The sequence below is a fragment of the Myotis myotis genome, unplaced genomic scaffold (assembly GCF_014108235.1).
Source record: "Myotis myotis isolate mMyoMyo1 unplaced genomic scaffold, mMyoMyo1.p scaffold_m19_p_3, whole genome shotgun sequence".
Lineage (NCBI taxonomy): Eukaryota > Metazoa > Chordata > Mammalia > Chiroptera > Vespertilionidae > Myotis > Myotis myotis.
The window spans coordinates 182,057,056-182,078,036 of record NW_023416335.1 but is presented as its reverse complement, the minus strand read 5'-3'; the positions used below and the strand labels follow the sequence as shown (position 1 = coordinate 182,078,036).

Genomic DNA, 20,981 nt, shown 5'->3' with positions numbered 1-20,981 from the left:
TTATTTTGGCAATCTACTTCTTTTAGCAGGCTTCAAGTGGACTTGGTAGTTTTAATAGTTACAATAATGGGTAACAAAAGAGGTATGACAGAATCCCAAGATTAAGAAGGTGAATAGAGAGTTGAAGGTAGGGAAAATGTCCAAAAAATTAGGGAAAATTAAAGTATGATATACCTTGCTCATAAATTAATATTTTGCTTCAAAACCACATATTATGAAATTTCTAAACACATTATTTTTTAGAATTTTGCAAAATAGATTGATAATGTCTAAATCATTACAAAATATATCCCTAAAAACATCTTCATAAAACAACTTGAAGAGTGAAAAAGTTGTTTAAAAAGGGTAGATTGTGTCCTTCCAAATAGGTTTTCTCTAGCTTGCAAATGTGTGGCATTTATGTATGAAATATCCATCGCATAGATATGCATAAAATTAGTCCTAGAAAGCGGGTGGCAGGGAAGGGCTAAGTTATTGATTACTTTACAAATATTTGCTGAGCATGCACTCTGTCTGAGGCGCTGTGTTGGAACTGATGTAGGCTACAAAGAAGGTATAATGCAGCCTCCCTAACCCTATGGATCCTATTATCAGGAGAGTAAAAAAACAATGGGTAGCCCTGGCTGGGTGGCTCAGCTGGTTGGAGCACTGTCCTGTACACCAAAAGGTTGTGGGTTTGATCCCAGGCAGGGAGCATATTGGAGGCAACTGACCAATGTTTCTCTCACATAGATGTTTCTCTCTCACCTCTTTCTCTTTCCCTGCCTCTAAGTAAGTAAATAAATAAAAAATAACATATCCTCAGGTGACAATTTTAAAAAATCATGGACATAAGTGTAATATAAGACACTGGGCTAAGTAATAAGCAGATGGGACAGACAGTAAATGCAATAGCAGTTCAGAAAGAAAATCATTTATGTCTGAAATGGGTAAAAAAAAAAAAACACCTGCAGAAGGGGAAGCCTTTTAACCAGTTTTAGAAAAGATATTTAATTTTAATGAAGGCCTTTCTGGGTAAAGAACTACAATAAGAATAGGTGCAGAATCAAAAACTATGAGACATATTATGGGAATAATAAAGGTGGCTGCGACAGGGGTTTCAGATACTTTGCCTAAATGACAATCAATGTTCAAAGAAATTATACAAACTCGGAAGCTGAGGACTCTTTCTCTAAGAGTATAAGCAAGGACGCTAAAGGAGGTGCAGACAGAGATGGTTTGGAAGAGGGTTAGCATGGAACCGAGAGGCCCTGTATGACAACCTTTATGCATCCAGTGGATTTAGAGTGAAGGTTATCTGCAGAAAGAGGGTGCAAATGGAAAGATAGGAGAGGGGGAGAGAGTGGTGACTGTTTAAGAGCTACTGTAGATTATGGAAAATAATGCTGGTGAGAGGCATGCAAAAGAATTGCCAAGAACTACTGAGCATCAGTTGAGGTTGGAGATAATAAATCTGTGGTTAGGCCAACTTGGACCATTTTCTTCACCGTACTCAGCAGCCTGCGTAAAGCAGTGCAGGACATGAGGTTGGGACTGCTTACAGAAAGGTGCTGAAGGACTGGGAGAAAACAAAGGGGCTCAAGTTACTGGAGGTTGAAATGAGGTTTTAAAACAGTAACAGTGAAGGTGAAGGCCTAAGAGAGCTGGAGGGTAGGGATCTGATGTGAGTGACTGACTGGTACTAAAAGGTTTAAGACTTCAGAGGAGCAACAGCCTCAGGATGTGGCCAAATGTGAGCACAGGTGCCGCTCTGGAAGTAGATTTAAGGGATTTCTGGACTGGGATACGAGAAAGGCTGCGTACTTGGAAGTTAAATCTCATCCATGCGCGCACCAACTAAGGTAAAGAGATGAACTAGAAAACAGATCCCTGAATCTCCAAGGAAGGAGGGAGTGCAGCTAACACATAAACCTTTGCAAAGGTTCATGAAAGAATAGGTGCAAAAATGATCATCATAGAAAGATTTATGACAGAAGGAAGATGAAGGCAAAGCCAGTGTTCATCACTCGGGGATAAGCAAAACACAGCGATGCAATAGTGCAGGTAGGAGGAGCACGCCATCATAAACCATTTCAGGAAACTGAAAGCACAAGATGCTCAGGACAACACTACCTATTTTACAGGATATGAGTGTGTTTAAGTGCAAACATCGAGCACATAACAGCTGGTGCCACAATGATGAGGGGAAGGAGGAGAGAGATGAGAGCGCACAGCAATGTGTGTGTTGGGGACCTTTAGAGGGACTGACATTCTTTACTTGGTGGTGGCTGCATGGCTGTTTATTTTTTCATTTAATGGTACATATATGTTTTATGTACTTTTTCTGTTATATTTCACAATAAAAATATTTCAAGAAGATGAATGAGTTATTACCAATTTGGGAATTATTGCCATAAGTAAATAATTAATTTGGGCTAGAAGGTGGGCTTGAAACTGTAGTGGCCATTCAGAGGCATAGCAGACTCTCTAGCCCATTTATAAAGGGGGTTTCTGAGATTTTTTTTTTTTTTTTGGTAGATTTTTTTGGTTTGTTTTTTATTATTTATTTATTTACTGGTGCAGGAAGTGTCAGCTTTGGGGGGAAAATAATGGCCTCCTGTTTTTACACTCAAAATAAGAACAAATTTAAAAGGCACATAGAAAAGACGTATTTTTAGATTCCTACTATCTTGAATAGAAAATGTCAATTAAAAAAACTAACCCTGTTTCCTTATTCACTAATGCACTTAGCACAGTTGAAAATTAGCAGCATAGAGGATCCTTTCTAGTCTCTCATTACTTATTTTTTCATAACCTAGTACTTCACACCCTACTTACACATTATAATTGCCTATAAAACTACTAGAATTATTTTTAAATGGTATACATGTGTTTTATATATATTTAAAGCTTTCTAGGATATTCTAACATATAGCCAAGGTTAAGAGTCACTACAGTTCTTTATAATTCACAGGTGACATATTTTATCCTCAAAACAACCTTATTGAACAGGCATCTCCACCTCAAGGTGGACAAACCATGGCTCAGAGAGACAAAGTAATTTTCCCCAAAGTCACACATCAAATTAACAGTAGAGGTGGGGCTCTCATAGGCTTATTCTATCCACTAACACATTTGCTCAAGTTTTGTAAGTGCTTATTGTAGGATGGGTATTGTGCCAGGCAATAAGGAATAAGAGAAGAATTAAGTAGCTTTTTATACACTCCACTGAGCCTCCCTCGCTCTCTGATTGGCTGGGCAGTGCAGGGAGTTGGACAGTCTGGAGCAGCCAAAGCAGCTAGTTTTCTAGAAGGGCTAGTTTCCTGGACTCTGGTGGCTCCGAAGTCCAGAGGCTTTGACTGCTGCAAGCATCTGTTCCAGTCTCTACCCAGCACTGACCCCTCCCCAGGGCTTATCCAAACTAACAGTCCTCAGTCTGTATTACTCTGGTAGCCTGTCCTGCCGAAGCACATGTGGCTGGGAGAGTACCCACAGCTGAGTTTAAAATTAGGTCAGTGTTGGGAACCTGGGGAATGCATGCAGCTCTGGTCTAAACTTTTCCTGGTTGAAGATACTTACTATCTCATTTATTTCCTTAAAAACTGGATTTATAACACTGGTGTTCTCTATAAATCAATGTACTTGGTACATAAACATAAGCATATGAAGGGGATGATGTTGGATACTAACTTCTAATGCTGATTCAGAAGAAAGGCTCGTTCTCACGCTATGAGAACATACCACTGAGGCAAAACTGTGGTTGGGAGGTCAGGAAGAACTGAGAATTCTAAACTCATCAGAATATTTTTAAAAATGTTATAAGATTAGTGATCATTGTAAAGAGGCTTTAAAAACACGTTTCAGGACACATGAGCTGAACTTCACCATAACATTAATGTTTCTATTCGTGTAAGAATCCAGGAAGTAGAATAACCTTTATTGCAATGTCCTCTGATTCTGCAGGACGTAGACGTCGTGTTGATTGCTCATGGCTGTCCAGGTGATATCTTCCAGGCTGTTTCCTGTTTATAGTCTTTGGCTGTTGCATTCCAAATGGAAAAGAACACAAATTGAAGCTTTATGAAAAAATTGAGGTTTGACTGAACTCACATTGCTACTCCTCCATTTGAATTTCAAGAAAAAGAAACAAGTAAATGTCATACTTAAATTATTTCACTGGTTTCTCCCTCCCCCCGCCCCCCCAAAAGGGCAAATTATTATGAAAAAGTGTTAAGCTATAATTTTAAGTTTAATTCACATCTTTTAAGAAAAATGAAAAAACACAAAAATATGTGACTTGCAAAACGATGGAAGTTAAAGTGTCAAACCCCAAGCTAGGTTTTGGATATCTTTTCTCCAGCTATTGGATGAATACACCAAGGCAATAAAGAACTGTGAGTCATGTCAAAAGGCACACAGACTAATTCAGGTTAAACCCAAATCTACTTGTTAGGCTACCAGGCTTGTAAACGTTCCAACAGTACATTTGTTATTGCATTCGGAATCATGAGGATTTTGAATCTCAAACACTCACTTAAATCAGATCGGGCTAACGTCACCTGGGGATCCATTGTGGACTGAGAAAAGGTATAAAGAACTAGGATGTTTTCCCCCAAACATGCATATTATTTCATAAGGAAACCCCACAAGCATTGTAAAGTGATCTGGTCTTTATCAAATACTAGAGGCCCAGCACACGAAATTCATGCATGGGTATGGTCCCTAGGCCTGGCCTGTGATCAGGACCATCTTCTCCAGCTGCTGGCAGCTGCCCACCCCCCCCGCTGCCACCCACACCCGGTTCCCCATTTGCCATCTTGCACCCGAGGTGGGCCTGGTCCGGGATATACTTCGAGCCCCTGTAGGAGGCTGTGATCCCCCCTGGGGGAGGCCTGTTCGTGGTAGGTGCTTTTGTGTGAAATTTTTTTCAGGTAAGGGATGGGGCATGGGCCCAATGCCTGAGAGAGTTCCAGGGGGCCAGCGGCACTATGAGGGTCTTCTGGTCCTGCCCAAATGTTCACTGCGTGTATTCACTGGAGGATTCTACTTATAGGGTCCTGGGGCGTGACAACCCATCCCACAAAATGGTCCCATTCGATTTCACGTCGCATCACCACTGAGGAGGGTAAGATCAGGTGCTTTAAGCAGAGAACATGGAATTCTGAACAGGGTTAGAATTCAGCAGCATCAGGAGACAGGTTTCTCAACAACTCACACCAACACCTGCTACCTTGCTGATGGCTTCTCCCTCCCCCTCAAGGAGTAGGTGGGGAGGAGTGAGGAGCAACTGACTGCAGCTATGGGCAGACCTGTGTCTCGGCTGTTGGGAAAGAATGCCAGCCAACTGGCCCACTCCCCACCGCCACCCACCCCTGGTTCCCCATTCGCCATCGGGCAATCAGAGCCTGCTGGGGGGAAGGGAACTGAGAGGTTGGCCTCTCCCTGCACCTTGCTCACTGGCACTCCCCCTATCCCCCACCAGTTACCCTCTGTGTGAGGGCAACCAGTGGGGCAGGGACATTGGCCTGGCCTCGCCCACCCCCAGTTCCCTGTTCCCCATCGGGGGAAGGGACCTAGAGGTCGGCCAGCAGGGCAATCAGGGCCTGCAGACTGGGGCAGCTCCTGCATTGAGAGTCTTCCCCCTGGTGGTCAGTGAGAGTCATAGCAACCAGTTGGTCTGCCATTCCGTCGATTTGCATATTACCCTTTTATTATATAGGATTACAGCATTGTTCTTAGTCAAATGACTAAAGCATCTATAACAGGGGTGGGCAAACTTTTTGACTCAAGGGCCACAATGGGTTCTTAAACTGGACCGGAGGGCCGGAACAAAAGCATGGATGGAGTGTTTGTGTGAACTAATATAAATTCAAAGTAAACATCATTACATAAAAGGGTATGGTCTTTTTTTTTTTTTTTAGTTTTATTCATTTCAAACGGGCCAGATCCGGCCCGCGGGCCGTAGTTTGCCCACAGCTGATCTATAATAATAAAAGCATAATATGCTAATTAGACTGGACATCCTTCCAGACGTCCTTCCAGACGAAGCCGGGCTGCAAGGAAAGCCTGGGTCCTAGGTGCCTTCTGGTGGCTGGAGGGAAGCCGGTGCCGGCAGTTGGGGGGAAGGAAGGCCTACTCTTGCACAAATTTCGTGCATCGGGCTTCTAGTCCATAATAAAGATGCCAGCTGTCATTGAATAGTCTTCAGGTACTTAAGATGAACCTAAACTATCATAACTAGAAATTTGTTATTCTCCAATTTTGAGTTTAATTTCAAGGGATAAAGACAATTGACGAAAGAGAAGGTAGAAAATTCTGATCTGTAAGCCTCTAATATAGAAAAGTTTATAAGCTCAATAGTTAAATACCTTATAGAGATTGTGAAGGCTAAATAGTAATATACTTTAAAACTGATAAACTACATATAAAAGCAAAGAACTGTTAAATTTGGAAGGGGGTCTGGAATTATAGATTTAGCTTTTTGAAAAATTCATTGAGCGTTACTATCAGAATTAGGAATGCACTCAAAGAATCAGTAACTTAATCCAAATAAGATACTGTTCTTCCAACTTCCATCATTGATATATATCAACTGCATCTCACACCATCAACTAGGCTACATGCAAATAAATTCACAGATTAAAAAGTCGCTAAGAAGAAGTATCAGTGTTTTTGTCACACAGAAAACACTCAATGCATTCTAACTTAAAAAATAAAAAAGAGTGCTTATGAAATTTTATCTTAGTTTTGTTTTTCTTCTCACAGTCCTCACAGATGGCCCTATAAGAACACTGTAGGAGATGCTGTAGAAAGTCACTATCATTTAAGCTAAATATATTTTCCACACAAGACAGGTCTACACCTATACATACATTTAATGTTTTCTAGAATAATTCTATAGTAGTCTTGCCCCCAGAGGTCCAAAAGGAATGACTTCATGTTCTTCACAAAACTAAGGAGAGGGTGGGAGGAGGAGATGTGTTGACAGAGATTTGAGTCGGAGCTCCACAGATGTAATTTGAAGAGACTTTGGCTCTAGAATGTCACTAATTCTCCATGGAGATTCTACAGCCAAAACCACTTAACTCTAAGCTTTTACAGAATACATAGCATCTTAAGCGCTCTCAAGAGGAGTTTCCATTAGTGTTATTTTCAAACACACAGCTTTTTCAACTCCATTTTTAAAAGTTTGTCGTTTGTGGTTTGGCCCATCAGCCGTGATGAATGACCCTGAAAGACATCAGAAGTCCAGTCTGGTTTCAATAACCCTGAAGATATTAGATGCATTTGAAGGGGATTCTTTTTTCATTCCAAAAGTCTTTTCTCTGTTCAATTTTTCTTCTATCCCTCATCTCTTACAAAAGGTTCTTCAGATTTCCCTAACCCCACAAACTTGACCTCCCACATCCCCTTTCTTGAGGTCATCTCACCCTGCTCTTCCTCTACAGCTCTGAAAAGAGTTCTTTGGTAACCTCCTATCATCCAAAATGTGACAAGGCTCTTCTAATCAAATGCTTCACTTTCCTGCTGCCTCAAAATGTAGACGCTTCATAATGTGTTCTTGTCTTTGTGTTCATATCCACACAGTAGCAAACAAGCATTCTGAGGCATGTCCACAAACATGGACGGTGATGCCTTCTCAGACAAAAGTCACACCTGCTCAACAAAACAACTTAACAGAGAGTAAAAAAATAACTTCAGAAACGCAGAAAAATAACAACAAACCTAAATACAGCCAACTGCTCATCTTAACTGTTTTCAGTATTTTTAAACATGATGTAAAGAAAAATTTAAGATTGATTGGAAAGCCTCAATCAATTCCAGTCAGGAGACTGCATGTGCATTTTGGTTTGGTTACATATACGGTAAATCCATTCATATTTTTCTCTCAGAGTAACATCAGTAACTAATATTAACTTACACCATAACTCATTTTAGAATAACGCCTTTCTGTTTTACTGTTATGAAAATACATATTAATTTTAAAGTCTTTAGAATTTTTCAGACATGCCTTTCAAAAGTCTAGTTCCATTGATTTAAATATTATCTAATTTCTAATGACTCATATCTTTACACCTTCAATTGCTGACTTCTCTTCTTGGATGTAAATATATATCTCAAGATCATCATGTGCAAAAATATACCTCTTGATTCCACCTCAACACAAACTTACTCATTTCTCAACCTCTGGATATCAGTTAATGGTCCACCATCTACCCAGCAGTCAAACCAATAACCTGACTCACCCTTGAGTCCTCTTCCTCCTTCATTCCCTCCATGCAATCTATTAGCAAGTCTTTGTAAGCCCAGCCTAAAGAAATAAATTTGGTCACTTCCTCTCCAGGTCCCACTGAAACGCAATAAAAACTAATTTCAAACATTAATTTTGTTCTTATTTTATAAAGACCTCTTTAGTGATCTATCTGCTCTACTCTTGTCTCCATTGACTACTTTCTACCAAGTAGCCAAAGTGATCTTTTAGAAATATAAACAAATTAATATCATTCCCTACTTTGAAACTGTCTAGTGGTTTCCTATTCCATGCTAATAAAATCCAAATCTTTCCATATCTATAAGACCCTTAATCCTTGTTCTTACTTTGTCCTTTCTCTTCCTCCTTTACTAGGCTTTGCCGTAGTGCTCCTCTGCTCCTTGAACACACCACATTAATTACTACCTTGAGGTCTTTGCATGGGCTAGTTTTCTGCCTGAAATGCTCTTTCCCAGAGTTTTGCAGAACAGGTGCCTACTCTTCATTCAGGTATCATCTCAAATGCCAGCTATCGAAGGGACCTTCTGGGAAATTACCACCCTGCTTCAAGTATCCCAGTCACTCTCTAATCATTTTATTTTCTTTCCACAGCAAAAATTATCTCATTTTTTTTTACTTGTTTAACATCTTCTTCTGCCTTAAGAAAGCAAACTCTGTGACAAGGTCAATCTTTTCTGCCTTGTTCATTGCTGCATGTATAGGTCTTGGCATGAAGTACAGGGTAGTCAGTAAGTGGAAGCACAGGCAAATACATGTCATATTACATGTATTACATGACAAAATAATATTGACTGTATTTCCAACCGTTATGTAGATACTAAGTATTTGTGTAATAGATAAGTAAACTGGTTAAAGACTTAAAATACTCAAGTTTTAATTCTGGCTCTGCCACTTACTAATTTTCTGACTTTATTCAAGCCATATCACATGCAAACTTAATATATTAACCTGAAAAAGAAAAATAGGTGATGTAATGTAGTGTTAAGTGAGTCAAAAGACATAATGCATCAGAAAGCACTTTTTAAACTAAAACGTGTATTACAGCTAAAAAGTATTATAAGAATATGGTACAGTTGTAAGCTGATTTTGTATTATTTTTATATAAAGCTTGGGGTACAACCTCTCAATTTCCATTTGAATTGAACATGTGCTGTCTTGGGAATATCAAGTATAGCATAAAAAATATAGTCAATAATATTATAATAACTATGTACAGTGCCAGGTAAATACTAGATTTATTGGGGGGAACACTTTGTAAGTTATATAAATGTCTAACTCCCATGCTGTACACCTGAAATTAATATAATATTGAATGTCAACTATAATTGAAATATAAAAAATAGATTATTAAAATAAAATAAAATCATGTGCCAAGTCTCTTGGGAAAATGTTTTGATGACTTATAAAGATAGGCCTCACACATTTATTGACTGATTTTAGATGTGTGAGATTTGTTATAGAAGCAGGTCAATCATTTTTCATATAGATTAAAGTGAAGCTTACAATTTCTTCTCAATGCACCCATTTTAAAGCATTCATTCACTATTCAGAAGTTTCAGTAACAAGAAAAAACACTTACAACTCCAGTGTGCTTCTTACAGGACTCAAAAGGAAGAGAACTTTCACCAGTTCGCCAGCTGTCATCACCAATCTCATCACTAAGGAGAAACTCATTCAACTTTTGAACACTGCAACAAATAAACAAACACAAAGGGTCAAAAATAAGGCCACCAATAGTGAAGTTCTACTTAAACAAACTCTTCCTCTCACTAGCCTGTTGAGCAAGCAACTTAAAATCATGTCTCCAGACCAACGGGAAATTCAACTCAGATAAACGAGCATCCTAAATTGCCCAGGAATGATGGATTCCCGGGACATAGCATTTTAGTTCTAAAAATGGAAAATTTTCAGAAAAAAACAGAATCAATCAGTCACCTTAAATTGGTCAAATTACCTTTGCACATTTTTGTTTGGTTGGTTTGGTTTCATTTTTGGTGGGGTTTTATTTGCATTTGTATTCCTTGTCAAAGATAACAGAGTTGGAGAGGAGCTTGAAACAGGGTGGTTAAAAATAATATGTGAAGAAAGTACTCATTATTCTAACTTTACAAATGAGGGGAAATAAGTACAGAGAAGTTAAGTAACCTGCCTAAAAGCATTTAGTGTTAACACACAGATCTGGCGTCCATGGCCACTATGCTATCTGGTTTACATGTTATATATTACACCTATTTTCTGAACCTGGTAAGGAGAGGGCCTTTTAGAGAGCTGGTACTCAAAATGTTGGCCAAGGACCAGCAGCATCAACAACACCTGAAAGCTTACTAGAGACAGAGGACATCAGGCCCCACTCCAGACCTGCTTAATCAAAATATATCATCATCATAATAAAAGGCCAAGAGGCATCACGACCAAAACGACACCATGAGGTGCATGGAGCACCTCTCGGACCCTCCCCCGTGGCCCACAGGCTCCAATGGCAGCAAGGCTGGCAGTGGGCAGGTGGGCGGGGCATGCACGGGTGGGTGGGGCCGCGAGATTTCACGTGCTGGGCTTCTAGTGTTGTAATATGGCCCCCAGATGCTTTATACAACATTACAGTTTGAGAAACCCTACTCTAGAAGAGTAGTCTGCAAACTTTCTTCAGTATGGTCTGCTTAGGCTGGGCACAAAACTCATTGGTGCTCCCATCCCTCCTGCTCTAACTTTTCAGACCAATGTCACAGGATTAGAAGCAAAAGGAAAAAATCAAAGAAAACAATAACAAGATTGGAAAAATCCTCCTATAAAAAAAATAGTACACTAAAAAAGTTCTGTGAAGCTGCAAAAGAAGTGTTCCTTTTAGCATTCTAGAATGGGACAAACTGGCTTGGCACATGCAGCATCAACCACAGGGAAAATATTGCCTTTCATAGGAAACTAGAAATTATGTATTTGAAACAATGGTTTCTTTTAAATTTTTTTTTTCATTTGAGCTTGTAGTCAAGTTAATTGCCTCCAGATAGGACGAGCTAGTTTGATTTTCTGACAGACTAATAAAATGAAGAAAAGTAAATTTAATTCAGTCTGTTGCCCATGACCTTTAAACCCTTTATGTTTACATGCCATAGAAACTATTTCCTCTCATGTTTTCAACATAAAGGTAGATAAAAACTCATTGGGGCAATCTATTAGCTTCCAAATTGTATTTGCAGGGGACTAAAAGAGATAATTGGTTAAGAAGAGCTCCAGCTGAATAATATTCCATTGTATGTAAATGCCACATTTTGTTTGTTTATTCATCCATTCATGGTCACCTGGGTTGCTTCCACTTTTTGGCTATTATAAATAGTGCTGTTATGAACACGGGTGTACAAATATCTATTCAAGCTCCTACTTTCAATTCTTTTGGGTATATACCCAGAAGTGGAACTGCCACACTATATGATAATCCTATGTTTAATTTTTTTATTTTTTTTTTTGAGGAACTGCCATACTGTTTTCCATGGTGGCTGCACCATGATTCTGGAATTCTTGACTCACTTAAACATAGTGATATGACAATATGGATGAACCTTGAAGACACTATGCTAAGGTAAATAAGCCACACACACACACACACACACGCGTGCGCGCGCGCGCGCGTACGTGCACACAAATGTATAATTCCATTTATATGAGATACTTAGAATAGTCAAGTTCATAGAGACAGAAATCAATGGTGGTTACCAGGGACTGGGAGGAGAGGTAAATGGAAAGTTATTATTTAATGGGTATAGAGTTTTGATTTGAGAAGGTAAAAAATTTCTGGAGACGGATTGAGGTGATGGTTGCACAACAGTATAAATGTACTTATTGTCACAACAGTACACTTAAAATGGTTTAAATGGAAAATATACATATGTATTTCACTACAATTTAAAAAAATTTCAGAGCCCAAAAAGAAAAAGAGCTTTGATTTGTGTACTCTTTTTGAGTCATTGCAGCAAAGCCTGGCCATACAGACTTTTAAAAAAAGTATTAGAAATACCTTATGCAATGGCATTTTATTCATTTTAATGGCAGTTGTTACTTCTTTACTTTTTTTCATCAAGGAATAATAGACTATAATATTACATTAGTTTCAGATGTATAACATGATTATGTGATATTTGTATATATTTCAAAATAACTGTACATCTAGTTACACCCATCAACATACACACATACAAATTTTTTTCTTGAGATGAGAACTTTTAAGAACTATCTTAAAAGTAGTAGTAAAAGACCTTCTTTCCTCTTATAGATTTTGTCATTCTATTCTTAAGTTTTGAAGAGACTGGATTTTAAGGATTAGTCTTTCATCAATCAAAAGACTACCTCAAACAATCTCACCCTCTGTCTTCTCACACAAAGGAAAGCACAGGGCCAGCCCAGGTTATTTGCCTTGGTAACTCTAAGTCCAGCAGCTCCTTGCACATACTACTAGATGAATGTTTGTTGACTAAATCAAAGAAGGAATAAATCCATAGTTCAGACATTTAAGTAAAGTTGGCTGATTCAATTCTCCATTTCACTTCTCCAGTACCCATATAAATCTTACTGAAGCTTTTATGGAATTAATGAGCCTCATTCTTGCTGAACATCAAGAAGCAATGGTCTCTGAGCATAACTGGGGCAGGGGAGAACTTTATAACACCCAACTTTGCAACTCCAATTACAATGAACAATTGTCTATCTCTCCATTGTCAAAGGTATAACATAGTAATTCCTCAAGAAATGTCTGGTGAATGAATAAATGGGTAATACAACAAGCATTTCCTGTTCATATGAGGCCTTTCAGAAATCAGAGGCAAAACAATGATGAAAAATGCATGAATCCTGACCAAGGGTGAAGTAATTTCCACCATGCTGCCAGGATTATATTTTAAAAATCCAAATCTGTTCAGACAATTCTCTCTTTAAAATAACAAATGACACCCCTAGCTTTTCAGCATCCTTAGCATCATCTACAAGCTAATCAGGATTTTATTCTCCAGCTTCATCCCCTAACTCCATATCAGATCCTTTCTCCAACTACACTCAACTACTTTCATCCCCTGAATGGACTGAGATCTCACCTACTTATTCACCCTTTCCCCTTGCATACATTGCTCCCTCACATAGAACATGTTTTCCCCTTTCCTTCAAATAACTGAGTCCTACTAATACTTTAAGATCCCATGAAGGATTCAACGCCTCCTTTAAACCTTTACTGGACAGACTATCTGCCTTGTCTCTTGATGAGCTTCAATGATCCCCAGATATAGGCCAAATGGAATTCTGTGTAGAGCTCTATAATAGCATAAGGTATTGTATTGTCATTGGGTTCCTCTCCTGTTCTCTCCAATTAGACTGTGGACTTCCTATGGATTTATCACTACCTTTCCTCTTTGCAATCCCCAGTGCAATGTCCTTAAAGTGCTAACAAGTGCATGTAGACCTACAGAGATATCTCTCTGAGGTATGGAATGGAGATTAGTAAAATGGTGGTAAATTAGTAAAATGGGGATTTTTTAAATGCTTAAAATATTTAGGCAATGTGCTGGGTACTTTGCATGCATTATTTCATTCTCTCAATTGCCAGAAACAGGACCTATTAGTGTGCCCATTTGATAACTGAGGAAGCTGAGACAGAAATACTAACTAATGTGTTTGAGGTTAAACAATGAGTACTCCATGGCAGTGCTAAGATTTAAAAAGTAGGCATATTTGAGGCCAACCAATTTGCTATCCTGCCTCCATTATCCTTATAGGTCAGTATTTTATTAACTTCCCATATATTTAGATAATTTGTAAACACACTTAAGGTTTTAATTACACTGCTATTTTCTCACTTTTCAAGTTTCACTTTGAGTATTTAGATACAACCTGAGTATTGTATACAGGTATCACATTAATTGGGAATAACTTTTTTGTTGCTGGCAGTTATTTTTCTTGTAGGAACTATGACATTTTTGTAAACAGAGACCAGGTCAAAGTGTACGCCTGCTCTATGACAAATATCAGTAACAATTTACTTGATTGAAGATAATTGCAATAGATGAGCCAAGCACACATTCCTTTGGGAGGTACAGGAGAGAAAGGACACGAAGTTATTTTCCAACAAAGCAGAGGATTTGTTTTGCACATTTTCCCCTTGGCAAATAACATCTTTGGACATAGATGTTGCATTATACATCAAATAACAGCAACCTAAATTCAAATTATTTATGAAGGATATAACATATCAACTTACATTTTCCTCCAGAAAAGCAAAACACATAAATTACTTCCTTATAAATAAAACAAAGTGGAGAACTGAGGCGAGCATCCTGAAAAATCACTCTTATTCCAGTATCTTATTTTAGATAATAGCGACTTTTCTTACTTTTCTTCATATCTCACTCTGTTTTGCAAACTTAGACTTAGACACATCATTCTAAAACGTCCAGAAAACTCAAACGGGAAGGAGAAATCCTGAAACATAACTTCCTCTTTCTTCCATTTTATTATATGAGTACATGGGGTCCCACCCAATAAACAACTTGAAGAAATTTTGTCTAAAAGCTAGACATTTTTAGAAGAAAGCATAGAACTTTCCCATAGCAAACAAATTTAGCTGGCATGGAAATTTCCTACAGTAGAGACTTTATAAGCCTCTTACATGTACGTATAACACAAATTGGGAATAGGCTGCACCCCATTCTAACCCAAAGAACTTCTGAACGCATTTAAAAATGCAGTGAAGAACTTAGGATTTCCACAGTCCTAAAGAAGAGGTTTCAAAATCAGCTGACCAAAGTCCCCGATTATAAACAGGCTGTTCAACTCGCTGTGGGCCAACTGGCATCCAAGGCCGGTCACGGGTTCCCAGGCACAGAAGATACGCTGAGCCTAGTCAACAATGGGAAAACACTCAGTTGGGTTCCCAGAACCAGCACACAATGGGAAAAAGCACTGGCCTCCTCTGTGGTCCGCTCATCTCTGTAGGACCCACAAATCAACCACGGACGCTCATTCTAGAGAAGCAAGTTGTGTAAGCTGATTCCATTTGGCCTATGGCTTGGAAAAGCTGGAGCTGAGCCCTGAAAACACACTGGTCTTTATCAAACTGGCAAATGCCTTTTCCCTGGGACATGGGGACGAGAGAGTGCTATGCAGAAATGCACAGGGAATATTATCCACCCTCAAAATTACCAGGATTTACGAACAGCAGGATTGTATACTATAAACTCAAGGACACCCAGAGATTTTTGTTTGTTTTTTGTTTTCCATATCAATTCTTAACATCCTTTTGGTGTAGCCTCCTGATTTCAGAGGAGTTATTTGGTATAGCTTATCAACTATTTTCTATCTTCACCTGCAGCAGCACAAAATCAAATTTCAATTTAAAATGCAACCATGAAAGGGACAGCTATTAAATGGAGAAAATGAAAATAAGGACCAAAATAGCAGACTCTGGCCATTTATCAATTTTATTGTTTGAACTAGCTTCCCTTCCAGAGCACGGCCTAATTTGGAAGCGGTGCTACAAAAATCAGTCAGTGATCTGTACAAGTGTTTTAGAAGGCAGAACAATAAGGAAAAATAATGAGGGCAGATGAGGCCTGAGAGCTGGAACTTTAAACCCAGCTCCAGAATTGGTTACTAATGTCATATCTTACAGGATTGTATTGAAATCATGTTAGGATACTGTTGTAACCAATCAGAACTTGTTTTAGAATAAATAAGTTATTTTAAAGTTATTTGGTATTGATGTTGTTAAGCCAACATAAACTATTGCCTAAAAGTCAAGATTGTGATATTTTAAATATTAAATATTTGTTTTCTTAGTAATACACAGACTTTGGGAAAATTTGCTCATTTTAAAAGACTTTACAAAAGATGTTCTACATTGCTATCAATGGAAACACCATGCCTTGTCTATTTAAGACCTCAATTTCCAATATTCCTTAATTTTGCAATATCTTGGCATTTTTTTCAAAGGCCTAATATAAATAAAATAACTTTTTATGAAACATGCTGATGTTTTATAAAGTTTATAGGACCTATAGCAAAAAGAAAACAATGATTTGAAGACTGCCTTGTGTACAATGAGGATTCACATATGATAGACTATGGCACATACAGTGTCATATAACATATGGTTTGGTAACATATTTATTATATAATACAAGTAAAAATGGTGGGGAAATAATCATTATCATATTGCATCTATTTTTATAGTTTTGCATTGTGAGAAATTGTGAATCTGAGACAAAATTACACTGGTTAGAAATACTACAAAAGCATATCTCTTATATAAAAGGCCCGTGGCCATAACGCCGTCACGCCGTCATGACCAAATGCACAGCAGCTCTTGCGGCAGGCAGGGTGGGGTGCGAGCTACTAGCGGCCGAGAGCTAAGAGTGGTGGAGGGCGGGGCAGTGAGTTACTAACAGCAATGGGCGGGGCGGCCAGCTGAGGCGAGCAGAAGCTAGCAACTTGAGCACGATTCGTGCGCGCTGGGCCTCTAGTTTAAAATGAACATAATACTGAGTAGTTTTATCAAGCCTTTCCATTTGCAGAGACTGTGAGCCTAGGATTTATTTTTTTGAGATTATGAGGTGATGTGTTAATGTTGGTGAAAACATAAGCTGATCCAGCTTCACTGGAAAACATGACGATACTCATAAAAAAATCTTAAAATATGTACACCTTTGACCTACTACTCTTTCAATGGAAAACAACATAGCTGCATTCATCAAGGACCTTAAAAGTGTACATGCTATTAGAACTAGTATTCCGAATTATAGAAATCTAACTTAAGAAAATAATCAGACAAAAGTTTAATAAAGGTAAATATAGATATTTACTTCAATGTTATAAATATTATTTATATTAGGGAGAGAACAAAATATTCTAAATGTCCAATAAAAAGGTAGTCATGAAATAAATTATAACACTTCCAAACAATGGAATAACACATAATCAGTAAACATCATGTGTTATGACCTAAATGAGGGAGAAAATAATAAAAACAGTAAGTAAAACAGGAGTCAAAAGCTACACTTTTTTAAGAGTGGTGAGAGTGGACATCCTTGCCTTGTTCCTGATTTTGGAGAAAAAGCTTTCAGTTTTTCATCATTGAGTATGATGTTAGTTAAGGGTTTATTATCATAGATGGCCTTTAATATGTTGAGGTACTGTCCTTTTATTCCAATCTTATTGAGTGGTTTAATCATAAATGAATGTTGTATCTTATCAAATGTTTTTTTCTGCATCTATTGATAAGATCATATGATTTTTATCTTTTCTTTTGTTAATGTGGTATATTACATTGATTTCCATATGTTGAACCACCCTTGTGCCCTGGAATGAACCCCCTTGATTATGATGTATTATTTTTTGGATATACTGTTTTATTCAATTTGCTATTATTTTGTTTAGAATTTTTGCATCTGTATTTATCAGAGATATTGGTCTGTAGCTTTCTTTCTTTGTGTTATCTCTGCCAGATTTTGGTATCAGGGTTATATTGGCCTTATAAAATGTGTTAGGAAGTATTGCCTCTTCATCAATTTTTTGGAAGAGTGTGAGAAGGGTAGGTTTTAAATCTTCTTTGAATGTTTGGTAGAATTCACTGGTGAAACCTTGTGGTCCTGGACTTTTGTTTTTTGGGAGGTTTGGGAAGTTTGTTTCAATTTTCTCACTGCTGATTGGTCTGTTTAGATTTTCCAATTCTTCATTATTTTGTCTAGGAAGGTTATATTTCTAGGAACTTATCCATGTCTTCTAGGTGATTGAATTCGGTGGCATAAAGTTTTTCATACTATTCTTATATGAACCTTTGTATATCTATGATGTCTGTGGTGACTTCTCCTCTCTCATTTCTGATTTTGTTTACAAAATCGGGGGTATTCAGCCATATGAAAGGATGAAATAGTGCCATTTGCAACAACACATGTGGACCACGAGAACATTATGCTAAATAAGTCAGTCAGAAAAAAACTAAGCGCCATATGATTTCACTCAGATGTGGGATATAAAACTGAAACTTGTGAACACAAACAGCAGTGTGGTGGTTGCCAGAGGGAATGGGAGGGGGGAGAAAGGAGTCCTAATATAAGGGGAGAGGAGATTTGACTTTGGGTGGTGGGCACATAGTACAATATACAGATTTTCTAACATAGAAACCCACACCTGACACCTATATGTTCATGTTGGCCAGTGTCACCCAATTAATTTAATAAATAAATATTTTAAAAATAAAAAAAAAGATTTTTACATTGATTTTTAGACAGAGAAGAAGGGAGACGGGGAGAGAGAAAGAGACACATCAAAGTGAGAGCGAAATATCAATTGGCTGCCTCCTGCATGCCCCCTATTGGGGATTGAGCTTGACATGTGCCTTAACAGGGAATCAAACCAGCAAACTTTTGGTGCATGGGACGATGCCCAACCACCTGAGCCACACTGGCCAGGGTTGGAATAATTATTTTTATATTAAGTACTGAAAGGTAGCATATCAAAATTTTGACAATAGCTATCTCTGGACAGTGATTTTACTGTTGTATTTATACTATCTCAAATTTACTACCATGAGTGTATATTTTTTTTATAACCAAGCAAAGAATTCCAGACATTGCAATGCATACCTTATGATGGCTTTCACTGCAAATCTGACCACTGTGGAGAGCAGGAACAATGGAGTGACCAGGATATGAAAGAGAGACAGCGAAGCAAAGGCCTCTGCAGGTTGTAGAAGTTTCTTGCTGGTGTATGCGTGGGTCACAAATGTCTGTGAAAGAAGGGATTTCTTTAGAGAAAGCTGAAGAAGATTTCACAAATGCTTACATTAAGTTTCACAAACCTAACCTATTCTTCTATGTCAGTATGTCTATTGCAACTATGAAAACAATTACTTCATCCAAATTACCCCTTAAGAAAAATAATAGTTGTTATTGGTAGAACACTAATGGCTTTCATTCATTCTAACAGCAACCCTGTGAGAAGGGTAAAACAGATTCTGTTTACAGATTAGATAACTGACTTCTGTTAAATTACTGAGTTGGGAGAAGAACAGTGAGGAGAAACCAGGGTTCTTAACAACCATCCAGGATCTTTGCAACCAACACAAGATTTTCTAGGAAAAGAAGAGAACATCCCAGGGTTTTCAGGTCCTTATTGTGGACTTTTACTAAAACTGCCAACATTAGTGTCCAATGTAGGCACACTTACATTTCTAAATAGGATCCTAGCTCCCGGGTTTGTAATTTAAGTTTGAAATATAATGTAACTATTTGACATTTTCTGGTTGTTGAACTAACACCATCCTGTTATAAGAATGTCCAGAAACCAGCTCAGGGAGATCAGAACAGTTAGTTCTCATACTGATAAAATTGCTCCCAGAGCTCATTTGGCAATGTCCCAGGATATTTTTGATTGTCAGGACTTGGGTGTGGAGGATTCTAATGGCAATTAGATAGAAGCCACGAATGCTGCTAAACATCCTTAAATGGGCCCTTACAACAAAGAATGATGTGAGTCGAAATGTCATTAGTGCTACAGTTGAGAAACCTTGGATTAGAACTATTGCAATGGAGACGGCAAAATAACTGGTATAGGTGAGGTAATATTAACTCCCACCCACACATTCTTGTTTATAAATCATTTCTAAACACTGACTTTGCTCCATGTTTAAAAGGAAGAAAAAGTGTCTTACAGCAAGAACAGCTGCTATAGGAATTGCTGCATTCATGAAGACTGTGGAAAGAAATAAAATACATTAGATTCATTGAACTGTGAAACATTTTCAGTAAGCTTAATTAATAATCTATTTATCACTTTAACTTTCCTTGAAGACAAAAAGGAAAAATTCATTAAATAACATCATGTCTGGAGTCCACAAACATTTTCCAATTGGTATTTCCTTGTTTGCAGTTGTATGAGTTCCTACACATTACTCTTAATCAGAAAATGTTTTCTTTTTTTATTGAAAATTTATTTTTTGTGAAAGGTTACAAACAGAAAAATTCATAAAAATAATCCTTTAATGATGCAAATTATTAGAATTTAATAAATGTAATATTTATAAACAATATTTTGTTTGTTCTCCAAAACTAACATAAATATGTGAAAATTGGGTTATTATACAGATTGAAAACAAGAATTTGGCATCACTCCAAGTTCTCCAGCAGTGAGATTAATTTTCACTCATAGGCCTTTTGCTTAAATTAACTTCATATCCTAGACTCCCTGCTTGTTTAAATATCTCTTCAGGAATATATTGTACTATCATTTGATAAGCATGATATACATAACTAAAACTAGGGAAATTCATATCTTAGGCTTAAATACTAGCATTTGGAAGTAGTAATAAAAATAAAAAGCCAAGTTAATGATTTATAATTATATTTTCTATAAACTATAGCATTTTTAGGACTGAGGATCAAAAGATTAAATCAGTTGTTGTTAGAAACAGGCAATGGCAGAGCGCGAACTAGAACCTAGTATTCTTGGCACTCAGGAGAGTGTCCACCCAAAAATTATCATTGGCTCTCATGACCTGATCTCATGAACCATCCTTACCACTGTACACAGAATCAGCTTGTGTTTTTGCAGGTCCACACATGACTTAGTTCAAGCTCTTAACCACCCAGAACATAGTACTTAACCAAATCATAAAACTTGGAACCAAATCATAACTGGAACTTTCCACCACCAACTCATGAATTCCTACTCCCTATCATGAATGCATCATCATACATTT

General features: G+C 37.8%; 1 protein-coding gene across 7 annotated transcripts in view; it reads right to left on the bottom strand.

Annotated features, from left to right (window-relative positions):
- Positions 1-20,981, bottom strand: part of ABCC9 (ATP binding cassette subfamily C member 9) — a 114,014-nt gene that overhangs the window by 58,030 nt on the left and 35,003 nt on the right. For all 7 annotated transcript variants that reach the window (XM_036299899.1, XM_036299903.1, XM_036299902.1 and 4 more), the window contains 4 exons: positions 19,935-19,975; positions 18,868-19,010; positions 9,831-9,939; positions 3,914-4,018 (listed from right to left, as the gene is read on the bottom strand). In XM_036299899.1, the coding sequence (XP_036155792.1) occupies positions 3,914-4,018; positions 9,831-9,939; positions 18,868-19,010; positions 19,935-19,975 (398 nt within the window). The remainder of the gene's footprint in view (positions 1-3,913; positions 4,019-9,830; positions 9,940-18,867; positions 19,011-19,934; positions 19,976-20,981) is intronic.